The sequence below is a fragment of the Eublepharis macularius genome, chromosome 3 (genome assembly GCF_028583425.1).
Source record: "Eublepharis macularius isolate TG4126 chromosome 3, MPM_Emac_v1.0, whole genome shotgun sequence".
In the NCBI taxonomy this organism is placed as follows: domain Eukaryota; kingdom Metazoa; phylum Chordata; class Lepidosauria; order Squamata; family Eublepharidae; genus Eublepharis; species Eublepharis macularius.
In genome coordinates, this window is record NC_072792.1 from 67,916,193 (window position 1) to 67,940,219 (window position 24,027).

The following is a 24,027-nucleotide window of genomic DNA, read 5'->3' on the forward strand; positions in this document are numbered from 1 at the left end:
GTGGAAGTCAGTGGGTTGCCCTCGGAGAAAATGGTCACATGGCTGGTGGCCCCGCTCCCTGATCTCCAGACAGAGGAGAGTTTAGACTGCCCCCTGCGCCGCTTGGCAGTGTGGAGGACAATCTAAACTTCCCTGTCTGGAGATCAGGGGGCGGAGCCACCAGCCATGTGACCATTTTCAAGAGGTTCCAGAACTCCGTTCCACTGCGTTCCTGCTGAAAAAAAGCCCGGCTTCTTAATATTTTTTCTTTCCATTTAATTTTCTTGGCTGTCAAACTGGGCCTGTTTAATTTTTAGATGTAAGTTAGTGTATACCTGAGGTATACATAGGAGTACTATTTTATGGATCAAACCATAGTCCATGCACGCTAGCACATATCTGTTGGTACAAAACCTGAAACCTAAAAGCAATCCCATCTTTCTTTCTTTGAAAAAAGTTTGTGGCTACAATACAAGAATTTTTATTAAAAGCTTGCTGTTATGCTAGTCCATCAACATGCATGTGGTATGTGCACAATGAAGAACTTGTCCTTTCACTTTAGTGGAGAGGGAAGTATTTGAAGATAGATGTGTACAAAATAGAGATGGGCACGAACTGAAATACAAACCAAAGTTCGACACGAACTGGGCTGGTTCATAGTTTGCGAATTGGCGGTTTGTTAGAGCCAATTTCTGACAAACCACCATGAACTTTAGGCCAGTTCATTTGGTTCATTTTTCATTTTGTCACTGCAGACAGCCTGGCACTGATCAATCAGTTTCCTAGGCAATGGGGGTTGGGCTTTCTGCAGACCTTCTGCTGACCCTGAAGTGACCTTCTGCTGACCCAGAAGTGACCTTTTACTGACCCAGAAGTGACAGTTTGCTGACCTGGAAGTGACGTTTTCACAAACCAAACGAACTGGTGTGCAAACTGGTGCAGGTTTGTGAAAGTTTGTGGTTCGTTTTTTTTCTGGTTCATGCCCATCTCTAGTACAAAATATATGTATTATGTAAAATCAATAGCATAATTCCTTTAGAGTAAGAAACTCTACCATTCAAACCTGTAAGACACTGGTGTTTCCAAGAACCAGAGTAGGATGAATAGATGCTTGGTCAGGGGTGAGTATAATATAACAAAATTTGCTCACATTCCATAATTTAGTCTGATATCATTTATAGTGTTGACAGGGCAATTGCCATTAACCAAAAAACTCTTTTTCTTTGTGAATATAGAATGACTGTCAGTCATAAGAAATAAACAAGTGACCTTCCTGTCATAATTGTGCCTTGGAGTAAGTCAGAAAAATCTACACATTTGGATAAAGGATTCAAATGATGAAAATGAAATACAGGAGGCAAACTTTTTTGTTCTAATCACAAACAGCGAAGATCAAATGTAATTTTTTTTAATCCAACAGCTTCAAGCAAACTTTTTCTAATTTCAGGTTCTACTTAGTTGGTTCAGTGAACTGAATCTCTTTTAATGGTTCGCTTAGTTATAACTACTATTAAAATGACTGTGGAAAATGTATTTTCTTAATGTATTGGAGTCACATGCATATGAGCAATAATTCTGAAATTATTAATTGTTCTCAATGGAAAAAGTAATAAAGATATGTATAAACACATTCAGTAATTAACTGGAAAAAAGACAAAAGTCCAGTAGCACCTCTAAGACTAACAAAATTTGTGGTAGGTTATGATGAGCTTTCGTGCGCCACAGCTCACTTCTTCAGATACCAGGTATAAAATTAGTAATTAACTGGGTAATTCAACTCTGCTGCTTTTAAAGTTTCTAATGCTTCAAGATTGTCTAGAGCAGCAGGCCCTGCTCCAAAGATACTGCTACCAAACAGCCGAATGGTGGGACCACTCCCCCACATGTTAAGCCACATGAATAAGCCATGGGCTGAGATGGGCCAGATGCAAAGGCCAGGCAGACATGCCTGTACATGGCTCAGGCTTCAGTACTGGTGGCTGGTGCAGTGACCCACAGATGGCTGACTAAATGTGGCATCGGCAGCAGGAAAACAAAGGACAAGCAAGACTTGGAAGTCTCCTGAGGATGGGGGTAGGGAGGAGGGGCAGTGCTTGTTGCAGATGGGAAAGGCTATTTAAAACTTTGCAATCAGAGGACATGTCAGAGTGACTCTCCTGACATGCACGTGCACTCTCTCTCTCTCTCATACACACACATATCTAATGGTATTTATCTTGTTAGATTTGGGTTTGAAAGCACAGATGTGCAGGGACTCATCCTTAAACCAGCACTGTTGTATTAGATTCCCTTTGGTGCTGTACTTTGTATAAATGAGCATGTTATCTCTCTATGATGGATGTCTCTCAATTGCCTTCTGTCAAGAAAATGTGTTACAGTAAGGCACCTATCAAGTTTTATTTATTGTTAAGCTTTGAAAGACGATCACATCAGGTGTGCAGCTCTTTTATGAAATTGTAAGATTGTTCACAAAGACAAGGGAAAATACTCTATGTAGGCCTGTTCTGGCTTTTTCTGGCATTCCTTCATTCCTATAGAAAATATGGTACGTAATCTGGGGCTTATCATTTTGCTGATTGAAAGTCATTTTAATTGACATAAAATAGTCGACTGATCATGCTAACATGGTGCTGCAATGGCTCAGGGTGCACAAGTACAGCTAACTAATTTTCTCATCACAAGCTGACTGTTCCCAGTCATTGCCTAACAGACACCCATGCCTTCCCATGCTGTCTGGATACCAGGCACCGGTGTAGAGTTGTACTCGATAGAAAATTAGAATAAGGAATTTTTGAATGTCCTAAACAAAGCATAATTAGATTTAGCATATTTATTTATACTTAACATGGCATGAAAAGGTTTTAACAGTGCCTCATGTTAATACGAACAAACGTTTGAATATTCAATTAGAATTTTTTTTAAATCTAGCTTGGTTCAATGTTATATCCAAACAAATTAAAAGCTTTCTGTGGAAATTATTTTTATTGGAATAAGATTTGTGAAAAATTAAAGTTAATAAAGCAAATACTCCTCTTACAGTGTGTGACTTTAAGGGAAAAAATGAAGGCCATAGTTGGCACACTGATTTTAGCCTCCCCAAAGAATTGTCATGGTATGTTACAGATGTGGTTGTCCACTCATCTGTTTCAATAGAATTTAACTCTCATCCATAGAGGTAAGTGGAGCATCTCATTACTTACATTATTTGCTAGCTGCATATCAGGTTAGTTAATAATAACATATCCGGTTGATTATTACATCCTTTCTACCACATATATAAATAATATTTTAGTTTTCATTTTGATTTAATATTCATAACCAATTAGGAAAATTCATAACTTGACTTTTTAAATTTAGATTATTATATGTATTTGTTTATCCCCTGCCCCTAAGGTTGACAGTCTAGCATTGGCAGCCCCTGGGAGACCCAGGGAGGGCAGAATTGTTGACACAGCATATGTTGACACAGGTAACTCTCTGGGATTCACCTGAAACTCATAAAACCATAGAGTTCTGCATGAATCCTAGAGCAATGCATTGATGCAGTGGCATTGTTTCCAGGTTTGTGCCAGAAGTGACATAGTAGTGTTGGTGTGGTGCTGACCCCTCACCCTCATTTGGCTCCTGCTGTTCCACTGATCTGCAATGGGGCTAGAGGCAGAAGGTCTCCCATGGTTTATCCTACTCACTCTTGGTCTACAAATCAATAAAATATGCATGTACTTTCTCATACAACCCCTAGAGATAACTACGTGGAGAACATTAATTACTTTGAAACTAGCTTCGGGGGTAGCTGTGTTGGTTTACAATAGACGAGCAAGATTCAGATCCAGAAGCACCTTAAAGACCAACTAGATTTCCAGGCTATGAGCTTTTGAGAGTCAAAGCTCCTTTCATCAGATAGTGCCAAGCTTTATTGTATTGGCAATGTTGTCCGTTCTTTGTTATCAGTTTTATGAAACAATGTAACTTAAGAAATGAAAAATGTCCCATTTAGAAATAAAGCATTGGAAAGTGTTCTGCTTTGGACCTTTTCCTTCCCCATTTCTCTGGTTGTTCTTAAATCAGGGAGGAATGGGTTTAGATTTCAGCTCAGTTATGGATCTTGCTGCATGGCTGTGGGCAAGCAATTATCTTTCAACTTAACTCTCTCAGGACTGTTGTGAGAACTAAAGTTGTTGTGAAAATAAAATAGGATGACATTGCGTATCCTTGCATAAAGAGTAGGATAAAAAATCAATAAACAAAGATGGTCAGCCAATCTATATTAGGCAACCTTCAAGAAGAATTCTGACATGAATTGGCCATAGTTCAAACACAGACTAGACCGCTCACAATGCCAGAATGTACATGAACGTGTCTCACAAAATGACCAAAAGAAATTACTTTGTGGAAGAAAATAGATGAATAAATCTTTAGCGGCTTGCTGCCATTTTGTGTTTCTTGTACTTTAATTCATTTCCTTTCCTGGATTCATCGCTACTCAGCAATCGTCAGCTTATAAACATAAGTGCTTTATGTTTAAGACGTGACTATTCTGGATTTTACATTGCAGCTTCTTCAGGGCTTTGTATTAAATCTTACAAGCACTTTCCTCAAGGTCATTACATGCCAGCTATGTCAAACTATTTATCTTAACCCTCTAGTCAGTGTCTTCTGTTCAGAAAGCAGCCCTGTGTCTTTTCTTACTCCATATTGGTTAGCTGCTTAGTAGCTTTGGATCATTTATATCTATCACATGAGGAATGTGCAGGGGGATATTGCAAGACACTCCTAAAAAGAGGCTGGTTCCTGCAGTGTAGGCATATGGCATGATGCCAAAGGAAGTAAGAAAAAGCAGCAGAACAACTATCATCACCAAGAGACACATGGGTGAATGGAAGCAAAGGGTGCACCTAATAACACAGTTGTAAAAAGGATGGAAACATACAGAAATTTTCCAGTCCTCACTATTACAAGGTTCTGACCCTCTTTGGTAGGCTGTGGCCATGTCGCTGGACTGTATACTATGATTTTCCTCTGAGCTTCATCTGGAATGTAGGGCAGCTGTGGCTGAAAGTATGATGGAAAGGCCATGAAAATTCACTTTGGGAATTGTGACTGTGGAAGGTTTTAGTGAATAGGTATATCCAAACTCTGTGCTACTTAATAAATGGTAAAAGTTAACCCTTCCCACTCTAATCACACTCGTTTAGTAACACTACATGGAATTTATTTAAAAGAATAATTCTTTTTTGGGTAGTGAACAAAAGTTTTATCTACTCCTGTAGAGGGTAACTTAAATTTGTAAAATATGATTCACAGAGTTGTACATGAAATTATAACAGTGTGGCAAAGTGTGAAAGGCAGGTTTTAGATGTGCAGGTTTTTAGAGTTGGGTCCAGTCCTCAAACCCAACTTGGGTCCCCTGCAGCTGTACAGCAGCTGTGGGGAATGCTGTTAAAAATAAGAGAGAGCCCAAACAGCCTCACAAAGCCACCACAGAAGGAGGAAGGGCCCCTCAAGTCATTTTCCAACCTAACGAGTATGGGTTTTCTCTCTCTCTGTTTTTGCTGCTTTATGTGGAGTGTTCTTTGCATATGTGGCAGCAAAAACAGGGAAATATCCTCCCCCCATGCTATTTTGACATGGGAAATGGCTTGGGCAGGGGGGAGGCAGGAGCTCTTCCTCCTCCTGCAGTGGTGTTCTGAGGTTATTTGGGCTCAAATGAAAACTTAGTGGATGGCTGACCACTTTTTAAAACTTTGCTTTTTAAAGCAAACATAGAGTGATGAACCAGTCATACAATGAATTTCCTCATTATCTCTGGGATGCTGCTGTAGACTTAATTAAAGTGAGTTGAACAGAAGTGTTTCAAATTATCCTCTTTGCTTATGGTGAAGAGTTCAGACAATCTGTTCTACCTAGGTTCAGGGACCCATTGCCCAGTCCTCCTGGGCAAGGTAACTGTTTCCTCTCACTGACAGCAAGCAATGAGTGCTATGAACAGAAGCTGTCATATATAAAGGATGATGGTGCCTGCAGACTTTTATACGCCCTGCAAACTTGTTGGCAGGAGAATACTCAGAGTGGATTCACACAGTTTTGTATGTGTGATTGCCCCCACACACATACACACGACAAGTTTTGTGCATGGTAGCAGAAGTGTGCTGTCAGTATGAGCAACTGACTACCAAATACCATGAGAATCAGTTCAATAAAAGGTTTTAGAATCTTGTATTCTTTGAATGCAAACTACTGAATGCCGATTCTGTGGTAGATGAATTTCAGTCAATGAGAGTTGCACAAAAAGCCATTGTTATTGAACTGCCCTTTGCCTGAATCAATTATATTGTAACATTTGGAGATTATATAAAACCTGGGTTACTGCAAAGGAAGGAACGAAATGCTTTATCTGATCAAAACAGAAGCCTCTATATTGTCTGAAGTCTACTGATCAGTTCTGAAACATTGCCTTGAGCCATTACTATCTTGTTTCTGCCTCCTTGCCTTAGAAAGTCAAAGTAGTACCATGGGAGTGAAGAAAAGTTAAAGTTAAAAGTGTTGAAACCAGGTATAAACTGGCAATTTGGGGAGGCAGAATGTGGGGTGAAAGGGAGTGGCATGAACTACCAGACAATGAATTTCTTGCCTCTTAGGCATCATTTGTTTTGCAACTAAAATAGTAAGTTGGAATAGGAACATAGCAATTTTTTTTGTTAAATTCATTTAATGCCACCTCTATTAATACCATGTGAATTAGCATCCCACAAGCATAGATACCATACAGAATGAATGCACAATTCTTAATGAAGAAAAAAAGTAATACTGTTTTTCTAGCAAAAAAAAAAAAACATTTCCTTGATCAAGGGCAGAGCTTCTTTGTGGTTGTACACACCAGTACTGACTACTAGCACCTCTGGGGGCTCTTCTCAGTCCTGAGGGGAGAATAGGTGGAAACCAGTGCAACCATATCTATGAGTACCAGCACCTTTTAAAAAACAAAACAAAAAAAACAAAAAAAGCTCTGATCAAGGGTACATTTTTGTTGACTACAATACGTTGTGTAGTTTACGGGCAGAATATAGTAGCAAAGAAAGAAAAGAATGTCTCCTTTAGATGCTGATCTGCAAAATGAGAAGATTGTTTCCAAGTCTCAGAATTACAAGATGGGAAAGATCACACTGCATAGTATCACTATTTTATTAGCTTCTTTTGTGCTTAAACAAAATCCTCAAAATCACTTGTGGAAAAGAAATTCCATGAGAGTTAAAAAATACTAGTTATGAAAAGCAGCAATGTTGGCTGGTCCTCTTTTGCATCAAAGCAAGATTCTGTCTTCTTCTGTCATATTTGACGGTATATAATTACAAGTTGTCTCTGAATATTTTTAAAGTGGGTGGGAAGTCCAGATGTTTATTTTTTTAAATCTCAAATTTCATTTTTCTTTCTGAAGGACACAAGTATTTTTGGTCCTTCCCCATGAGCAGAAGCAAAGTAGAAAAAGCTCATCTGCTTCACAGCTAGGAGAGATCTTGACAATATAGAGGTACTTTCCATCCTTCTTTGAAGAAAATATTTCACTTATTGTTTACAAAAGCTTCTTCTGAAAAGGTGGTGATGGGGTTTACAAAATTTATTATTGTGCTTTTCAAACCCTTCAGATGATTTAGTGTTTGGCAGCTGCTAGTGAAAGTTCTCTTGACTAAGACACCTTGGACCAAGACCTGCCGCTTGTACATTTCCAGACATGTATGACACAGTCATCAAAAATAGGACAGTCGCTTATATTCTTTAACATGAGAAGGAAACAGGGACCAACTGGCCTTTGATATTGCAAAGGCAAGATCATTGATAAAGGCTTTGATTCTGGAAAGCGGCCATAGTTTGACCATCACTCAATTATAAGACTGATCAAGGAATACCTTTAACACATTCCATGCTCAGGAGGCCCAGTGCCCTATCCAGCAGGCCACTTGCCCACTCCTTTTAAGGCTTCAGCTCTGAAAAGGGGAGAGGGTTTGAGCTTCACCTCTATCCCTCACCCCAGCTAGTTCCTCTGTTGCCTAGAGCCAAGACCAGTGTGTACCCCTTGGCTTCTCTCTGGCTTTTAAAGGGCAGCCTAAAGAGGAGGTGGAGCCATTCATATCTTCCTGGCCCTTGTAGTAGGGTGGAGAGCTTATTAGTTGGTATATTTTGACCCTTTTCTTTCCTGTTTAAACTCCATAACTGCCTTCCCAGTCCCTGTAATTCTGCTGGGGCATATATGCGCTGTTGGTCCTGGCTGAGTGACCAGTGGGATTCTCACCATGGCCAGAACATCCACCACCCAATGTGGCATCTCCATGGTGGGAGTGGGCGGTACCTTTTTATCACGTTCATTTCCCGTCCCTCCTTCAAGCAACTCAGGGTGCCATAATTAGTATTATCTTTTCTTATTCTACAGTAGCCATATTAGATAAAGCAACTTACTGGTGGAGCAGGGGTTTGAACTAGGGATGCCAGGTGTCCTGCTATGATGGGAGAAATCCCAGCAATCTCCCTCCCTGCTCAATGGCACCTCAAAGGCTAGCAAGAGAAAAGGGGGAAAAGGGGGGGTAGATATGCTGGCACTGTCTGTGGCTTAACCAGAGTTATGGGGAATCTTGAGTGTTGCCCTCAATGTCACGATTGTTGGAGCAATGCTGGTGTGTCTATCCCTGGACCCCACCAATTCTCCCAGGGCTGCCAGTATAATATTCTGTTCCTTGTGTCAAGCGTGAGCTTACTTCAGTTTTGCATGATCTGCTCTCCCCTCCCCCCACAATCCACATGGTGGTGGAGAGTGCCATCATGTTGCAGCTAACATGGCAACCGCTGCTAGAGTTTTCAAGGCAAGAGGTTAACAGAGGTTGTTTGCTTTTGCTTGCCTCTACATAGTGACCCTGGTCTTCCTTGGTGGTCTCCCATCCAATTACTAACCAAGGCCAACCCTGCTTAGCTTCCAAGATCTGAGATTGGGCTCACCTGGCCTATCCAGGTCAAGATACAGTCCCCATAGTCCACTGATATATTTTAAATTTACAAAGCAAAAGTGCATATTCAGCTCTCTTGAGGTATTACTAATTGGTTTTTAATTATTCCTGAATATGCACTCTTGCTTAAGAACGTAAGAAGTATCTTGCTGTGTCAGTCCAGGGCCATTCCTCCCCCTTTCCCCACAACTGACCCACCCAAATGCCTGCTTGGTGTGTCTCATCAATGGGAGCAGTGACACAGTGTATAAGTGTACTGTCAGATGGGGCTGAAACCTCCCCTAGTTGCTTCCCCAGTCCTACACTGGCAACACTGCTGTACATGCACTCACCAGCAGTGGACACCTGGGCACCTAGGTGAGGCCTGGCCTCTAGGGAGAGATGTCCAAGAATAGTAGAAGCAGCAACAGCACCTTCAGGCTGGAGTGAGGGGAGGCATAACACTCCACACCAGCTAAGCATACAAAGAAGTTTCCTATCCATATGCAGCACAGTGGTGTGGGAGAAGGGGGAGCACAAGGTGGTGCCTCACAGGACTTGATCCTCTCTCCGTGCCAGCGTGGCAGGTAGAAAGGGGAAAGGTGTTAAAAGATTGCTGTTACTTGTGAGGACAAGTTGTACTCCAATTTCCTGGCATGTGCTGCCACAGTTGGGGCTACTGAATGTGAACATTTGTTCATTTAACTTAACACATTGGCTTCCAGTAGTTTGTAGTTCTATGCATAACTGCAGCCAGCAAACTGAAGTTTGTGGGGTTTTCGCTGTGTTAGCAAGTACCTGTGTTGATCCAAAGAAGTATCCACAAACTAAAGCCACATAGAGCCTTATTACTGGGACCAGCCAAAGTAACACAAGGCAATATGCAGGTATGGACATTCTCCAGAACTCTTCATCAGGACTTCTGGAGGTTACACACACCTGCACATAACCACATAACCCTGCCACTTGAGTTATTTTGGCTGGTCCCAATAATAAGGCTTTATGTAGCTTTAGTTTTGGGTTTGGATTATTTTAAAAAAAGAAAAGAAGGGGAAATAATCAGTCACTGAAACATTTTCCCTCCTTTTTTATTTAACAGTCTAATGAAGAGTTTTGGAGAACATGTCTGATCGCTGTTTTTGTTATTTTGGTGCTCCTAATAAAAAGCATTAACTCTGACCAGGATGGCTGAAGTGAACCTGATCCTGTCAGATCTCAGAAGCTAAGCAGCATGGGACTCTAATCTGGAGAGCTGGGTTTGATTCCCCACTCCTCCACCCAGCTGGGTGACTTTGGCTAGTCACGGCTCTTTGGAGCTCTCTCAGCCCCACCCATCTCACAGGGTGTTTGTTGTGGGGATAATAATAACATACTTTGTAAATGGCGCTGAGTGGGCATTAAGAAGCCTGAAGGGCAGTATATAAATCGAATGTTGTTGTTGTTGTTATATGAGGGTCATTGTGCAGAGGCAGGCAATGGCAAACCACCTCTGATAGTCTCTTGCCCTGAAAACCCCACCGGGGGGGGGGGGTCACCATACGTTGGCTATGACTTGGTGGCACTTTATACACACACAGAGAGTATTATATATTCTTTTGTTTTTGTCTGTAATGTGAATGGTTTAGTTAGTATATTTTATTGCCACCTGTGACTGATAAATCGAGGGCAGTCAAAGTGCTCGGCTAGACAGTGCCAAAGTGGCTGCCTCTTTTTACTCTGTCATCATAAAACCTGCTTAAGATTGCTCCCTAAATTAAGGATGTAAGAAGGCCCTGCCATGATTGCATCATTCTTTGCAACAACTTCATCAAGCACTAGGCAAGAGTCAAGTGGCCAGTGGCCCATTTCAAGAATATGGTCTTCCTTCTGTAGTCACCCTTGCCTTAGTCACGCTATTTTTTCCCCCAGCCTTTCCCTCCCATCTCTTGAGATAATGGAACTGGTCTATCATACAGGGTTGCTGTAATAATGACTGAGGAAATGTGCTTAATTAAACACTTGAAATGCATTCTATTCTTCTTTGAAAGGGAGTGTGTAGATTAGATTAGATTTTATTATTGCAGTCCTTAGACCAGATATACAGGACAAAAACATATTTAAGAAATTTCACAATTTGGATGAAAAGATTTTTAAAAGCAGTTTAAAATTGATACAACATCTAAGTATCATAAAATTTTCTTAACCTGAGTACAGAAATTGGCTACTTCATAAGTGATCTTTGGACCTTTGTCTGCTAAAAGAAACTCAAGTTTAAGTTTTTTGGAGAGATGCAGTTTTTTTCAAACAACAGGGTGATTAACTTACTATGGGCCACCTTATAGTATGAGCATGAAAAAAAATATGTGTTCAATGATCTCCACTTCACTTGACTGGCAAGTACAAACCCTTTTAGTACAGGGGATATTCTTATACTTGCCTTCAAGTACAGCAGAATGAAAAGTGGAACACCTAGCTAAAGTGAAGGCCCTTCTAAACCTTTTTACTTCCAAAGATGTTAAATAGTTTGCTGGTTCCACAGGGTATTTGATGTTAACCCAACCTTTATATTTTGTAAACTAGAGCAGTCAGATTGGCATTCAATATCTTTGATTCTCTGCTTAACTAGTTTTTTTGCATGCTCTATTCCATAAAGAAGAAGCATTTGGGGAGAAAGTCCAATTCTCAGCAGGTATCTCTGAACAGCCTTCAGCCAGTTTGATTGACAGTTGTCACAAAATATCAGAGGGAATAGACCTTATGGGTTGAGATGTCCCTTTAACCACACATATACAGACAGAATACAGACCCAGGCGTCGACTTTCAGGCAGACTGTCTCCAGTCTTACCCTAGCATTTGACACATACCTAGCTATTTGTAAAATGGCTCTCAGGAACTTAGATTGAACTCTTTCTTGTGGTGCAGAGCATGAGCTGGGCAGCTCCATAAACAAACCATACAACAATTGAGCTAAGAGCGTGATATAATTTGAGAGCAGCATAATCTTTCCAATTCTATGCGAAGATCCTGAATTCCAGACTTAAAATATTGGATTTGGTTGACAAAACAGAATGGCCAGAAACTATTACAGACTCATTAATACAAAAAAAAAAGATCCAGAAAAGCTATTAACACCATTGAAAAATGTTACATACCTCAAAGATGTCATTAATCTCCATCTTATTCCAGGCACTTCAGACATTGGCTATCCATTGGTGAAAAGGCTAACAAAACTTGGCCGACATCTTCTGTTAAGAAAAGACAGAGAAATTTGTTTTTTGTTTTTGCAGACTTTTCAGCACAAATACAGTACAGTGATTGGAGCTGTATTTCACAACCCCTTTCCCAGCATGGAAACTCAAAGTGCCATTTGGAAGCACAGCAAGAGTGGGTGAAGTTATCAACATGTCTTGATAGCCAGGCAACAATAGATGCTGCATAATGGAAACTGTTTATCAATAGAAAGACAACACTGGAAAAATATTGTGCATTGATGTGTAGTGACTTGTAGCTGCAGTTTAGTATGCCGCTCAACAGGTCTTGGCTTTCAGAGGCTTCAGTGAGTACTTGTATGAAAAATACTTTCAAAGGCTTTCAGAGGCTGCAGTGATAACCTGTATAAGAAATACAATGGAAACAATGAAGCTTATTGAAATTCTTGCAGAATTTGATCCAGTCATAATGGTGCCTGTGTTCAGAATAAAAATGCTGAAATCTGCAACCATTAATTAGGGAAGATTATTAGAGAAGGGCACGAACTGAAATACAAACCAAAATTAAGCACGAACCAGGCCTGTTCGTGGTTTGCAAACCAGCGGTTCATCATATCCCATTTCTGATGAACCACCACGAACTTTAGGCTGGTTCGTATTACTCCATTTTCTATCATTGATTTCCCACTCAAAGTTTTAAATGCAAACTGTTTAATAAATATGAGAACAGTAGATTAGCGCTATTGCACGATTCCATATATAAAATAAAATCAGAAATGGCATTTCTTTCTCAATGTTGTTCCTAGACTGATATTCTGATTGATGAGTGATCCAGTGTAGCAAATGTGATTCCCTTTGTATATGTAGATATCGTAATAGCGCAATGACCATTAAAAATGTAAAAAGTGGGGGGAAATTATATGATCGTGCATGTGAGCCAGATGCACGTGTGATGTTTAAAGGAGGGGTAATGGTGAGAAGAGGGGAGATTTGTGGGAGAGCTCTTCTGAAGTGCACAAAAGCCCCCACATGCTTTGATATGGTAGGATAATCGCACAGAGAAACTGCATCAAAAATGAACACGGACCAAAATCGGTCTCATAAAAATGCTTAAAAACTGGAATCATCATGGCCCGCTTGCACATGGGAAACAATGACATGTGTAATGAGTGCGGTAACCCACCAGAGTACCATTGGTAGTCTGTCCCATTAGGAACGTGTTGGAGTGGCCCTGCTTCTATTCTCTTTCCATTTTTTTCATTAGTAGCGCTCACAAGTCAGTGGGTTGGGAAAGTATTAATGCAAGCCTGTATACTATCCTGCTGCAAAAGTTACAGCCCTGCAAAAGTTAAGTACTTTGAACAGTCCCATTGTATACATTATGGTAGGTTTAGGTGACGACACACTGGCCCATATGCCTTCTGGCATTAGATGTTTATTTATTTATTTACTTCGTTTGTACACCACCTTCCCAGTAGAGAGCCCTGGTGGCTTACATAATCCTTCTCCATTTTATTTTCACAACAAGTCTGTGAGGTAGGTTAAGCTGAGAGTTTGTGATTGGCCCAGGGTCACCTGGCAGAGTAGGGATTCAAACCTTGGTCTTCCAGATCCTCTAACCACTATACCACAGTGGTTCTCTTGCCCCTTACCTGTTGGAAACTTCTGTTGAAGTATGTTTAAATTTGGAAAGCCAACACCACTTACTTGAGTTTCTATTCTTTTTTTTTGTTTCAAAGTGCCTTTCATCTTTCTGTGATTTTTCAGCACATATTGCATACACATTTATATTTATTTTATTTTTATTTTATTTACATCATTTTTAGTCTGCCTTTCTCACTGAGACTCAAGGCGGATTACACAGTATGAGGTTAATACAATCAGTATCAGGTACATTTCAATACAATACTATAAGGTAAACAGATACAAATTTAAAGACATAGCATTAGCAAGGATCCAAGACAAAGTAGAATAAATACTGGAGCAAAACATAATCAATTCTAGGACTAACATTAGACAACATTGAGTGCTGGTTGTACATAGGAGTACATATTTAAAGCAGCAGATAATATATAAGGCAAAAATAGTGATGAAGTCTATGATCCCCAACTTGTTAGTGAAGCACCTGAGACTCCATCCCTACAATACAGCCCTCCCATTTGAGTAACAAGCCATTTTGAATAGTTCGTTTTTGCATCATTTATGGAAAGCCAGGAGAGTGGGGGCTCTTCTGACTTCCCCAGGCACATCACATCAGGGCCACCACAGAGAAAGCCCTTGTACAGGCTGCTGCTGACTTCACCTGTGTGCAGCCTGGCACCTGCAGGAGACCCTGTTCAGATGAGTGAAGTTGCCGTGGAGGAACATAGGGAGAGAGGCGATCCTGTAGGTATGCCAGACCAAAGCCATGAAGAACTTTGTATGTAATAACTAATACCTTGAACTGAGCATGGTAAATGATGGGTAGCCAGTGGAGCGACTGTAGGATGGGAGTGATGTTTCATGCTCCTGCTCGTAGAGGTTGAATAACATGAGAGATAAGATTGCGCTATCTACCGCACTTCTGGCCTCAGCCTCCTTTAGCCATTAAAATGAATTAATTTCAGCTGCAGTGACTAATATGATTTTCACTGATGTTGTAATACTATATGGGAAGTGTGGTATTGCACACATATCGAGTGTACATGTGTACAGCTTCACAGATGGCCATAAACAAAATTATGTGTGTTGCTATAGCCAATTTTATTCAATGAGCATGTATACAAACTAGATCAAGGGCTGGGAAAGTGAAAATGGCCCTGAGAAAAAGCAAGAGCTCAAGGGTCAAAGAGAAGCCACACAGCAGTGAAACAACACAAATGTTTGATGGGAGCAGAATTTTTAGGCAGTCCTTGGAAATGAATTTGGAAGAGAAGAATATCCAACACGATTGGGTGGTAAACATACAGGAATTCTGTTTCTACTTGTCAATGTTTTCTTTCTTCACCTTGAGTCATCCCCCATTACAAGAGTTTTTATCTCTATCTTATTTCCTTTGTCACGTAGGTCTCCTATGTAAAAGCAATTGACATCTGGATGGCAGTGTGTCTTCTCTTTGTGTTTGCTGCACTGCTTGAATATGCAGCAGTGAATTTTGTGTCAAGGCAACACAAAGAATTTCTGAGGCTTCGGAGAAGGCAAAGGAGGCAAAACAAGGTACGTCACTTTCCCCTCAGCATGATTGTGGAAGTCTTTCTACGTAATTGATCTCTTTCCTTCACTGCACCTGATATAGAACCCCCATGTCTTTATGCCCTCAATTTTTTTATTCAGTCAAGAGTTAAGAATTTAAAACATGGCTCATTTGCCAGCATTGTCTTTTATCTCAATTTGAGCTAAAACCAATAGGTTTTTCACACATGCACAATAAACCATGCAAATCCATGACATTTAACAATTTTTAGGTTTGATATGACTACTCACTTCATCCTTAATTTAAACATTCCGTAGCTACGACCCCTCCTCGTTTATTTCTTTATAGCATTGTTTTATTCTAGTAATGGTGGTAGCTAGCCCTAGATTCTGCTTTAGCAGCCATGGTATGAACTTCTATTTAGTAGCTCAAATACCTTCAATTGTAATGGGTTGAAACTTTTTTTTTTAACTTGCCTGGAGTCCTCCTAATTTGTTCGAAGATATTTTTTCTCTCAAATTTCCTATTACCACCTGTCTTTCTCAGCTAGGAACAGTATTTGCAATGCCATCCATACCATATTATTTCAGCTCTTCTTTGCTTCTATTTGACTTTCACAGTCAATTCCAACTGATTTCCGTCTGAATTGTTTCTCATAGCTCATCCTGATGTTCTTCTCTAACTGTGCCATTCTTATTTTTGTTTTGTTTTATTTATCATTGCATCATTTCCATTCTTGCTGCTGCTCTCTGTTCTGACAAATCTGGGAACAGGCACAGACTGTGACTGTTGGGAATGAAAGTGTCGAGTCGGTACGGCGCGTGAATGGCTTACGGATAAAAGAGTCATCAGCATACGGGACAATGAATCAGATCTGCAATCCAAGTTTCAGGGTAAAATTATAGAAAAAGATAGAAACAGTGTATGAAAATGATGTCATACATTGGCAATGTGACCAACGTTCATGACATCACCTATAGTTAAACTAGTTAAACTCTTGTATCAGACAGAAGACTGTTCTGAGTGCGGAAACATCCAGCTATATGTTTCTAACCCTTGTACCCTGTGTTCCTCTTAGTTTTTCAAAAGTATATTTCATCATTATACCACTGCCTCTTTCTCCATGGATAAACATATATATGGGAAGCTTACTCTGGCTTTGGCAATAGTGGTAAGCAACGTTCATTAGAAATGGCTTTAAGCAAAAACTTGACACTGTCATAATCATGCCCCAGCATGGGAAAAATGTAATATGGATGTAGGATTAGCACCATTTGCTTAATACCCCTCAAAAAATTTACACATTTTTTCTGAATTACACAGGTGCAAGATAGTTTCACATGGGTAGCCATGTTGGTCTGCAATAGAACAGCAGGATTTGAGTCCACTGGCACCTTAGAGAGCAACAAGATTTTAAAGGTATAAGCTTTCAAAAGTCAAAGCTCACTTCTTCTTTTGGGGTGTCTGGCTACATGGACTCCATTTCCAGACCCGAAGCTATCAATACTCCCAGTTATGTGCAAAGCACCACATACTTTCAATCTGTTGACAATCTCCCAGGTAATACTATTTTGGCAACTGTGGATGTTGTCTTAAGAAGAGAGGTTTGCCTATCAAAAGCTTATATCCTGAAAATCTTGTTGGTCTCTAAGGTGCCACTGGACTCAAATCCCACAAGTGAAAGAGACACTCATGCTTCTATATACCAGCTAAAAGCAAAATATAAAACAACAAATATGTCTGGCTTTTGGCCAGATTCATGTACTACTATGTATCCTAGAAACGTTCAAAGAGTGTGAATCCAGGTATTCCTTTTCTGATGGTTTTTTTCCCCCCAAAAGCATATTATTATGTTGCATACTCCTTGGAAACATGAATGATTCCTTTGTATATTTTCTTCTCTATAAAGACATTTCCTGTCAGTACATTTTAAAAAACACACAGATATAGTAACAATTTTTGGGGTGGTCAGAATTGCCCTGCGAAGGAATGGCATAAACCCATCCATTTTCATATGGTGATGTGTGGGCAAACAAAACATTCTTAGAAAAAGTTGCCAAAGCAAAATTCATGGAATTGTTGAGTACACACGGTGTATTTGCCGCAGGGAATTTGTGAAAGTAATCTCATTTTGTGTAACAGAAACTTTGAAATGGCCTTTATTTTCGAACCTTATCCATTACAGTTTTTTCCCCAAGACCACTTTCAGTCTTGTGTGTAGAAGATCAATCCAGAGCAGAGTTTCAAGAGGGATATCAGATGCATTCGAAACTGATTGCAAATTATGCCCTCTAATCTTAAATGTGTGGCTCCTTTGTGTAGTTCCTCATTAGTGAATGGGAAACATTTGGGAGGACACATGTCCTCCACATGATTTTCAGTCAATCTTGACATCTGATACCTCTCTTTCTAGAAATTCCACTCTGGATTCTTCTTTCACACACAAGGCTGACAATGATTTTAGAAAGAAAACTGTAAGATCTAAGGTTTAAAAATAAATGTCATTGCAAAGTTTCTGTTATACACAGTGAGCGTACTCTATCATCACTAAAGGCAGGCAAACACACCTTAGGACCCAAGGTGTACTCAGCCACATATGGAAGCCCACAAAGAAAACCTCCCCTAGCATCGTGGCTAAGAGAATATCAGTAGAATTCCAAATTCATTTAAGTCAATTTATGAGTTACAAGCAGGGCTTTTTTTCAGGGGGAACTTGGGGGAACAGAGTTCCGGCACCTCTTGAAAATACGCGGCAATAGTGCTTGGAAATAATATGATTTCAAGGAATCCCATGTGTTTCTTCCTCATTTTCCTCTTGAGAGTCCCACCACCTCTTTTCCCAGAAAAAAAACCCCTGGTTACAAGGACTCTGGTTCAAGTATTGCATTTGCCATGTACTCACTAAATAAGTCTACTCAATACCCCTCTCTCTGATCCTCAGCACTGTCTATACTATGAGTATAGCAATACTGATCTATCTTACAGGATTGTTGAAAGGCATCCAACATGATCATATTTGTGAAAGACTTTGGACTTTGCTCATTCCAAAGCACTAAGGTTATTATTATTACCATTCCATGCCTGGAATTGCAAAAATGGGCAGTGGAAGAGGATCATATGAAGCTACTTTATCCCAAGTCAGACCATAGATCGGTCTCACTTTTCATTGTATGCTCTAATAACAGCTGTAAGGCAGACAAAGTTCTTTCCCTATACCTGCAATAATTAAACTAGAGATACCAGAGCTTGAACATGGCCCTTTTTACATGCAAAACATGTGCTCTGTCTCTAAGCCACTGCCCTGCACACAGCAAACTGGAAATCATGGATGCTGAGCTGTGCTAGGCATGGTGGATTCCAAGTTGTGCATGTCTACATTATGTGTTCCATGGCAGCTTCCAAGGGAAAACACCACTGAAATCTGGCACAAATTCCACTCGTGGACAATGGACTGTGATTTTTTTTTTAACAGCAATAGCATTAGGGTTGTCAGCTTGGCCTGGCAACAAACAGGAGACAGAAGAGTCAGGGATTTATGATGGGGAGGTGATCAGTGTTGCCAGTGCAATGATGTCACTTCTGGCACATCCCAGAAATAATATCATTGTGCTGGGGACGGTGACACTCTAGCATTTGATCAAAACTCTATGGTTTAACCATAAGGCAAATGCTAGAGTATTGCCTGACATAGGAAGCAAAGTCATCACTCCAGGGATGCCAATCAGGTCAGTTTTCATTTAACTGGAAATTTCCTCCCACCACTCAGCTGAGAGGTGGCAGGCAGCAAGAGTAGGGGATAGGAGATCTCTCGCTGTACTAAGACACTTGGAAACCCTACATAAAATATGAGTGCAAAGCAAAATTAGGTTGTCTGCATCTGCTTCAGTTAAACAGGAAGCTCAGAAAACAAGAAAACAGTACAGTATGTGGGAAGCATCAGTAATTCTGTACAGGAGGAATGTTTGATTTCAAATATATTGCTTATGAAGCAATGTTGGCAGCTAACGTACACATTCTGGTGCCCCTCAGTGATACAGAATGAAATTAAATCAAAATGAGAACTTTGGGTATACTGAAACTCTTACCATTAAAATAAAACTTCTGGAGCTCATCCCTAATTTATTGGGAGCTTATTTTTTATGCCTCTGACAAGGCCAATAACAAAAATAATAAAATGCTTATTTCCATGACATGTCATTTCCAGGGATTTTCTGCATTATCAGGGAAATGTAAGTTTTTGTGATCAAAGCATAGAAACACAGTTTATACTGCAAAGCCTTTATTCTGCCTTGTCCTAAATAATTCAGAAGGCTATTGTCACATGCTGTAAGTTAAGCAGGATGCCGTGCATTCCCCCAAAGGCTGAGCAGCCTCCCAACAGTGAGAGCTGACCTTTGGTTATGAGAGTTGACAATGTTTATTCCCATGTTGGTGCTTGTGTTGCATTAATACAACAGACTGATATGATCAAGAGGGCTGAAGCAAACTAGGTAGGAGATAGAATTAATTGGTTTACACACTGTTGCTATAATATGCTGACTGGAAGAAACTGTGCAACGGAACAGATGCTCCAGTCAACAGAAAACGTACAACAAAAGCACACTTACCTCTTCTGTTTGTTTTTAAATTGAAGATAAATTATGTCAAAAATTTGGAATAATCTGGTGAATCCATATTGTGTCAGTCAAGTTTGAGTAAAAAAACATGGCTTCTCAGATTGCCTTTGGGAGCTTGGCCCCCAGTTCACTAATAACCTATGAGTGTGGCACTTCTAGGAGCTGAAGAAGCTTATTATGGGGCATACAGACAGCCAAAAGGGGGAAAAAAACACTTAAGTATTTATTTATTAGGATGTTTATTCCCCGCTTTTTCCCAATGGAAACCCAAAGTGGCTTGAAGGGGAAACCCAAACTGTCCCCCTCCTCCATTTTATCCTCAAAATAGCCTCTCTCTCTTTTTTTTTGGTAAATTATGACTGGGCCAAGGTCACCCAGTGAAGTTCCATAGTAGAGTGGGGGTTCTCTCCTACCTGGTTGTGCATTCACTAAAGGCCTCATAGAGACATATGACATTGATCTAAATATGGGATGCCTTTGCTGGCCCCTTGAGGGAGGACTGCGCACATAACCATACTCCCCTGTTTTCACACAACTTTACTGTAGCATAAGCTTTCGAGAATCTCAGTTCTCTTCATCAGAAAGCTTATGCTACAGTAAAGTTGGTTAGTCTTAAAGGTGCTACTGGACTCTTTTCGATTTTGCTACTACAGACTAACATGGCTAACTCCTCTGGATCTATGTTTTCACACAGTCACTGACGGTCTGAACAAAGGGCTTGACCAGCAAGTTTTAAGCACAAAACAACCCTCAGCCCAATCATATCGCTAATAATGCTACAGCTACAGTGAACAGGGTTTTTTTTAATATACAAAGCATCAGTTCCTTGGACTAGCTGGTTTTTTTAATGCTGAGTTTCTGCTTGTAAAAATATTAGCATACTAAGCACTGAAAATCCAGTACACTGAAAGTTCAGGATGGTATTACCATAGACAGATGATTGCAGAGACCTCCTACTCTTCCCTCCCTCCTCTTCCATCCAGTCTGAAAAGATGAGCATTGGGTGCTTCTCCTATCTGGCAAAGAGACAACAAAAGTCTGGGCCTATTTATTGGCTTTATTGCTGAATTTTCACTGAAATGAAATTCTCATTTCTCAAATGAATTTTCTCATTTCCTCATTCTTTTGTTCAGAAGAATACTCATTTTCCCCATGTCTGAGTTGTATTGAAAGCATTCAGTACTATTATCACTAGGGAAAATGTTCCTGTTCCCTGCATCCTTGCTTATAGCACTTTGTGGTAAAATGTGCAGTTTTATGCAACGTGCCATATCATGTGAATAATGAAAGTGCTGGAGGAAAACCCTTTTTGCAGAGCTATTTTTAGCATTTGCAATGCAAGTTCAAGCATACACATTTCATTGTGAAAAAGGAGGGCCAAAATCTGAATGAGTTTATTCCTCCCACATTTTTAAACATGTTCACATAATGGAATAAAGTATAAGGTGATCTGTGATTGATTGTTCTTCTGAAAGGCAGATATATTAGCACTTCCCAGAGAAAAGTGAACAGATTGGGGATATAATGCCTCTCTCCTTGGTCTGTTGTCCCCAGTGGGGATGTTCCTACTCCCTGTATGAGTAGGAATGTGTCTACTCCCTGCTTTGCCTCATCCAGGAACAAGGAACCCCTAATTCACAGGTGAGAGTGTTCCCGTGTACTTCAGTGGAGAGAAACAACTCCATGAATAAATCTCTCAGGATGCACTGAACAGCCTCTCCCACTGAAGTGACTAGAGAAATTTGTTTATGTTACTGTCACCTGCCACCTGATAGTTTAAAGGGATCTTTAAAGGGCCACGAACAATGAACGTTTGTGAACAGGGTCATGTTCGTTACTGTTCGTTGTTCGTTGTTCGTGGATGGCAACAAACAACTAACAGCTTGTTTGGTTCCCCCCCCCCATTCGTGCCCATGTCTAGTAGTAGGCTGTGGTACTACGTGCTCTGCTGGCTTCCTTGGTTTACCCAGTGAGAAAAGTATCAGACTGGCCGAGGTCCCCATGTAACCATACCTCAGTTAGGAAACTTAACCTTCCAGCTTAATTCCACAACAGATAAAAGAAATATGCCTCACAAACCTATATATGCCCTTCCCTGGGCATTTTTTAATGTTCAAGAAGCCCTGTCTCACCCACCCTGAGTTCTTTTGCCAAAAATTGGAATCTGGGTCATGTGCTAATACAATGCTTGTTTTTTGTCATCCATTTCTTTTGTTTTTAGCCACTGGCTTTAAGCCACCTGTTTTTTCATTGATTAAAATACATTCCTTTATGTGAAGTACAAATGTGAATATCTTATTTTTTTCATTTCCCAGAACTGGCTGGCATTGTGCTCTGTTGTTTACGTTTACCTCCTTAGGGAAAACCAGATTTTCTCTTCCTGTTATGCAGATTCTGTCCATTCTGCTTTATTCTCAGTGCCAGTGGATATTATTTCTATCACGCAAGCTGTGTCTTCCCAGCCCACACCATACAGAATTGCCTTTGCCTTCCAAAAAGGCTTTGCTTTGTGAAACTGTTGTTTACATTATGAAACAATCCAGATAACAGATAGCATATAATGCAATAGTTTAAAACAAAAAACTCAAAACTGTTCTTTTTAAACACACACACACACTCCTCTCCATTCCCTTAAGCTGGGAAGGAGTATCACCTCCTCACACTCTCTTGCATACTAAACAGAACCATCAGGGAAATATCTCCAAACAACTAAAAGCCCACTGAAAAAACATCAACCATTAGAAACCATCAATCTAACAAAGGAATGGTCAACTAACATTCTCTGTAATGCTGCTAGAGATCATGCAGGATATTTTGTATGATACCTTGGGGGAAGCAAACTCTTTAGGGGAGAAGACCATAATGGCCACCCAAATCACAAAAGAAAGGAACACATACTAAAGGTATATTTTAAAAAAATGAAAAAGGATAAAAAAAGGAAAACTGACAGGAAAGCTGAGGTTCTGGTGAATGCTAAAGTGTCACGTTTACAGCATTACATCACTTCCAGCTTTACCCCAGAAATGACACCATGCTGTTAAAACAATAGTTATTTTTGAGCTATTTTCCTCCCTGCCACCCTATCAAGCCCCAGAAATGATATCACCACTTGGATGCAATGGTGTCTCCCCTGCCCCCAGTCTCCCTCCAGGTGCCAGCTGCAAACCCGCTTTGTATTCAATCATATAAGCCTCACTTGTAGTTTGACATAATACAGACAAACACAGTTTTACCACCCAAGTGAGAATTAGACATTGGAAAAACCAACTAACAAAGACTGTCATAAACAAGAGTTTTACTATTGCACAGTCAAGCCAAATAAGGCAAGTAACAAAGATTACAATGAAAACAAATTAAAGTGAGATAAAAATAAAATAGAAATCCCTAGTCCGAAGATACAAACACTTAAGACATACTACAATGGGTTAGGCATCAAGCACAGCTCCAGCTTGAATTTTCAGGGTCAGTGCATATACTGGTATCAGGTAAGTGAAGTACAGATCTACCTGAGCTAGAAGGAAAATAATTTTCTCCCCTACTGGATGCAAATTGAGACTTGTTAAAATAGCTGCAAGAAATTTAGATCTGGGCTCTTAAGAAATATGACAAAATAGAAAAAAATAAGTGGGAGACCTGCAAAGATTGGGGAGGGCTGAGCCCAGGATGTATAGGAGACACCTCATTTTCTCCTGTATCTCCCTCCCCACTAGGGCTGCCAATCCCCCGCCGGGGCAGGGGATCCCCTGTTCCCACCTCCTCCCCCATGACCCAACTTACCTGGCCAGTGTGGGGGCGCACCATGGGGGTGCCCCCCCAGCAGCATGGCATGCCTCTAGGCAGTGCAGTGCGCCCCCACGCCCCACCGTGGCACGCCCCCGTGTCCCATGACGGGCCTATTTCGGGCTGAATTGGGCCCACGGGGGGTGATTCAGCCCTTTGGCGAGCATGAGAGCACATGCCAGGTCACCCTTTGACCCACATGATGATGTCACTTCCTGGAAGTGATGTCATCATGCACGCTGGGAGCGCGCACGCACATACCACGCACACAAGAAGAAACACAAAAGGGCATGGAGGGTGCGTGCCAGGTTCCCAGTCCG

General features: G+C 40.6%; 1 protein-coding gene across 2 annotated transcripts in view; it reads left to right on the plus strand.

Annotated features, from left to right (window-relative positions):
* GLRA2 (glycine receptor alpha 2) overlaps nt 1–24,027 on the plus strand; it is a 167,524-nt gene that overhangs the window by 119,802 nt on the left and 23,695 nt on the right. For both annotated transcript variants that reach the window (XM_054974106.1, XM_054974107.1), the window contains exon 8: nt 15,185–15,334. In XM_054974106.1, coding sequence (XP_054830081.1) covers nt 15,185–15,334 — 150 coding nt within the window. The remainder of the gene's footprint in view (nt 1–15,184; nt 15,335–24,027) is intronic.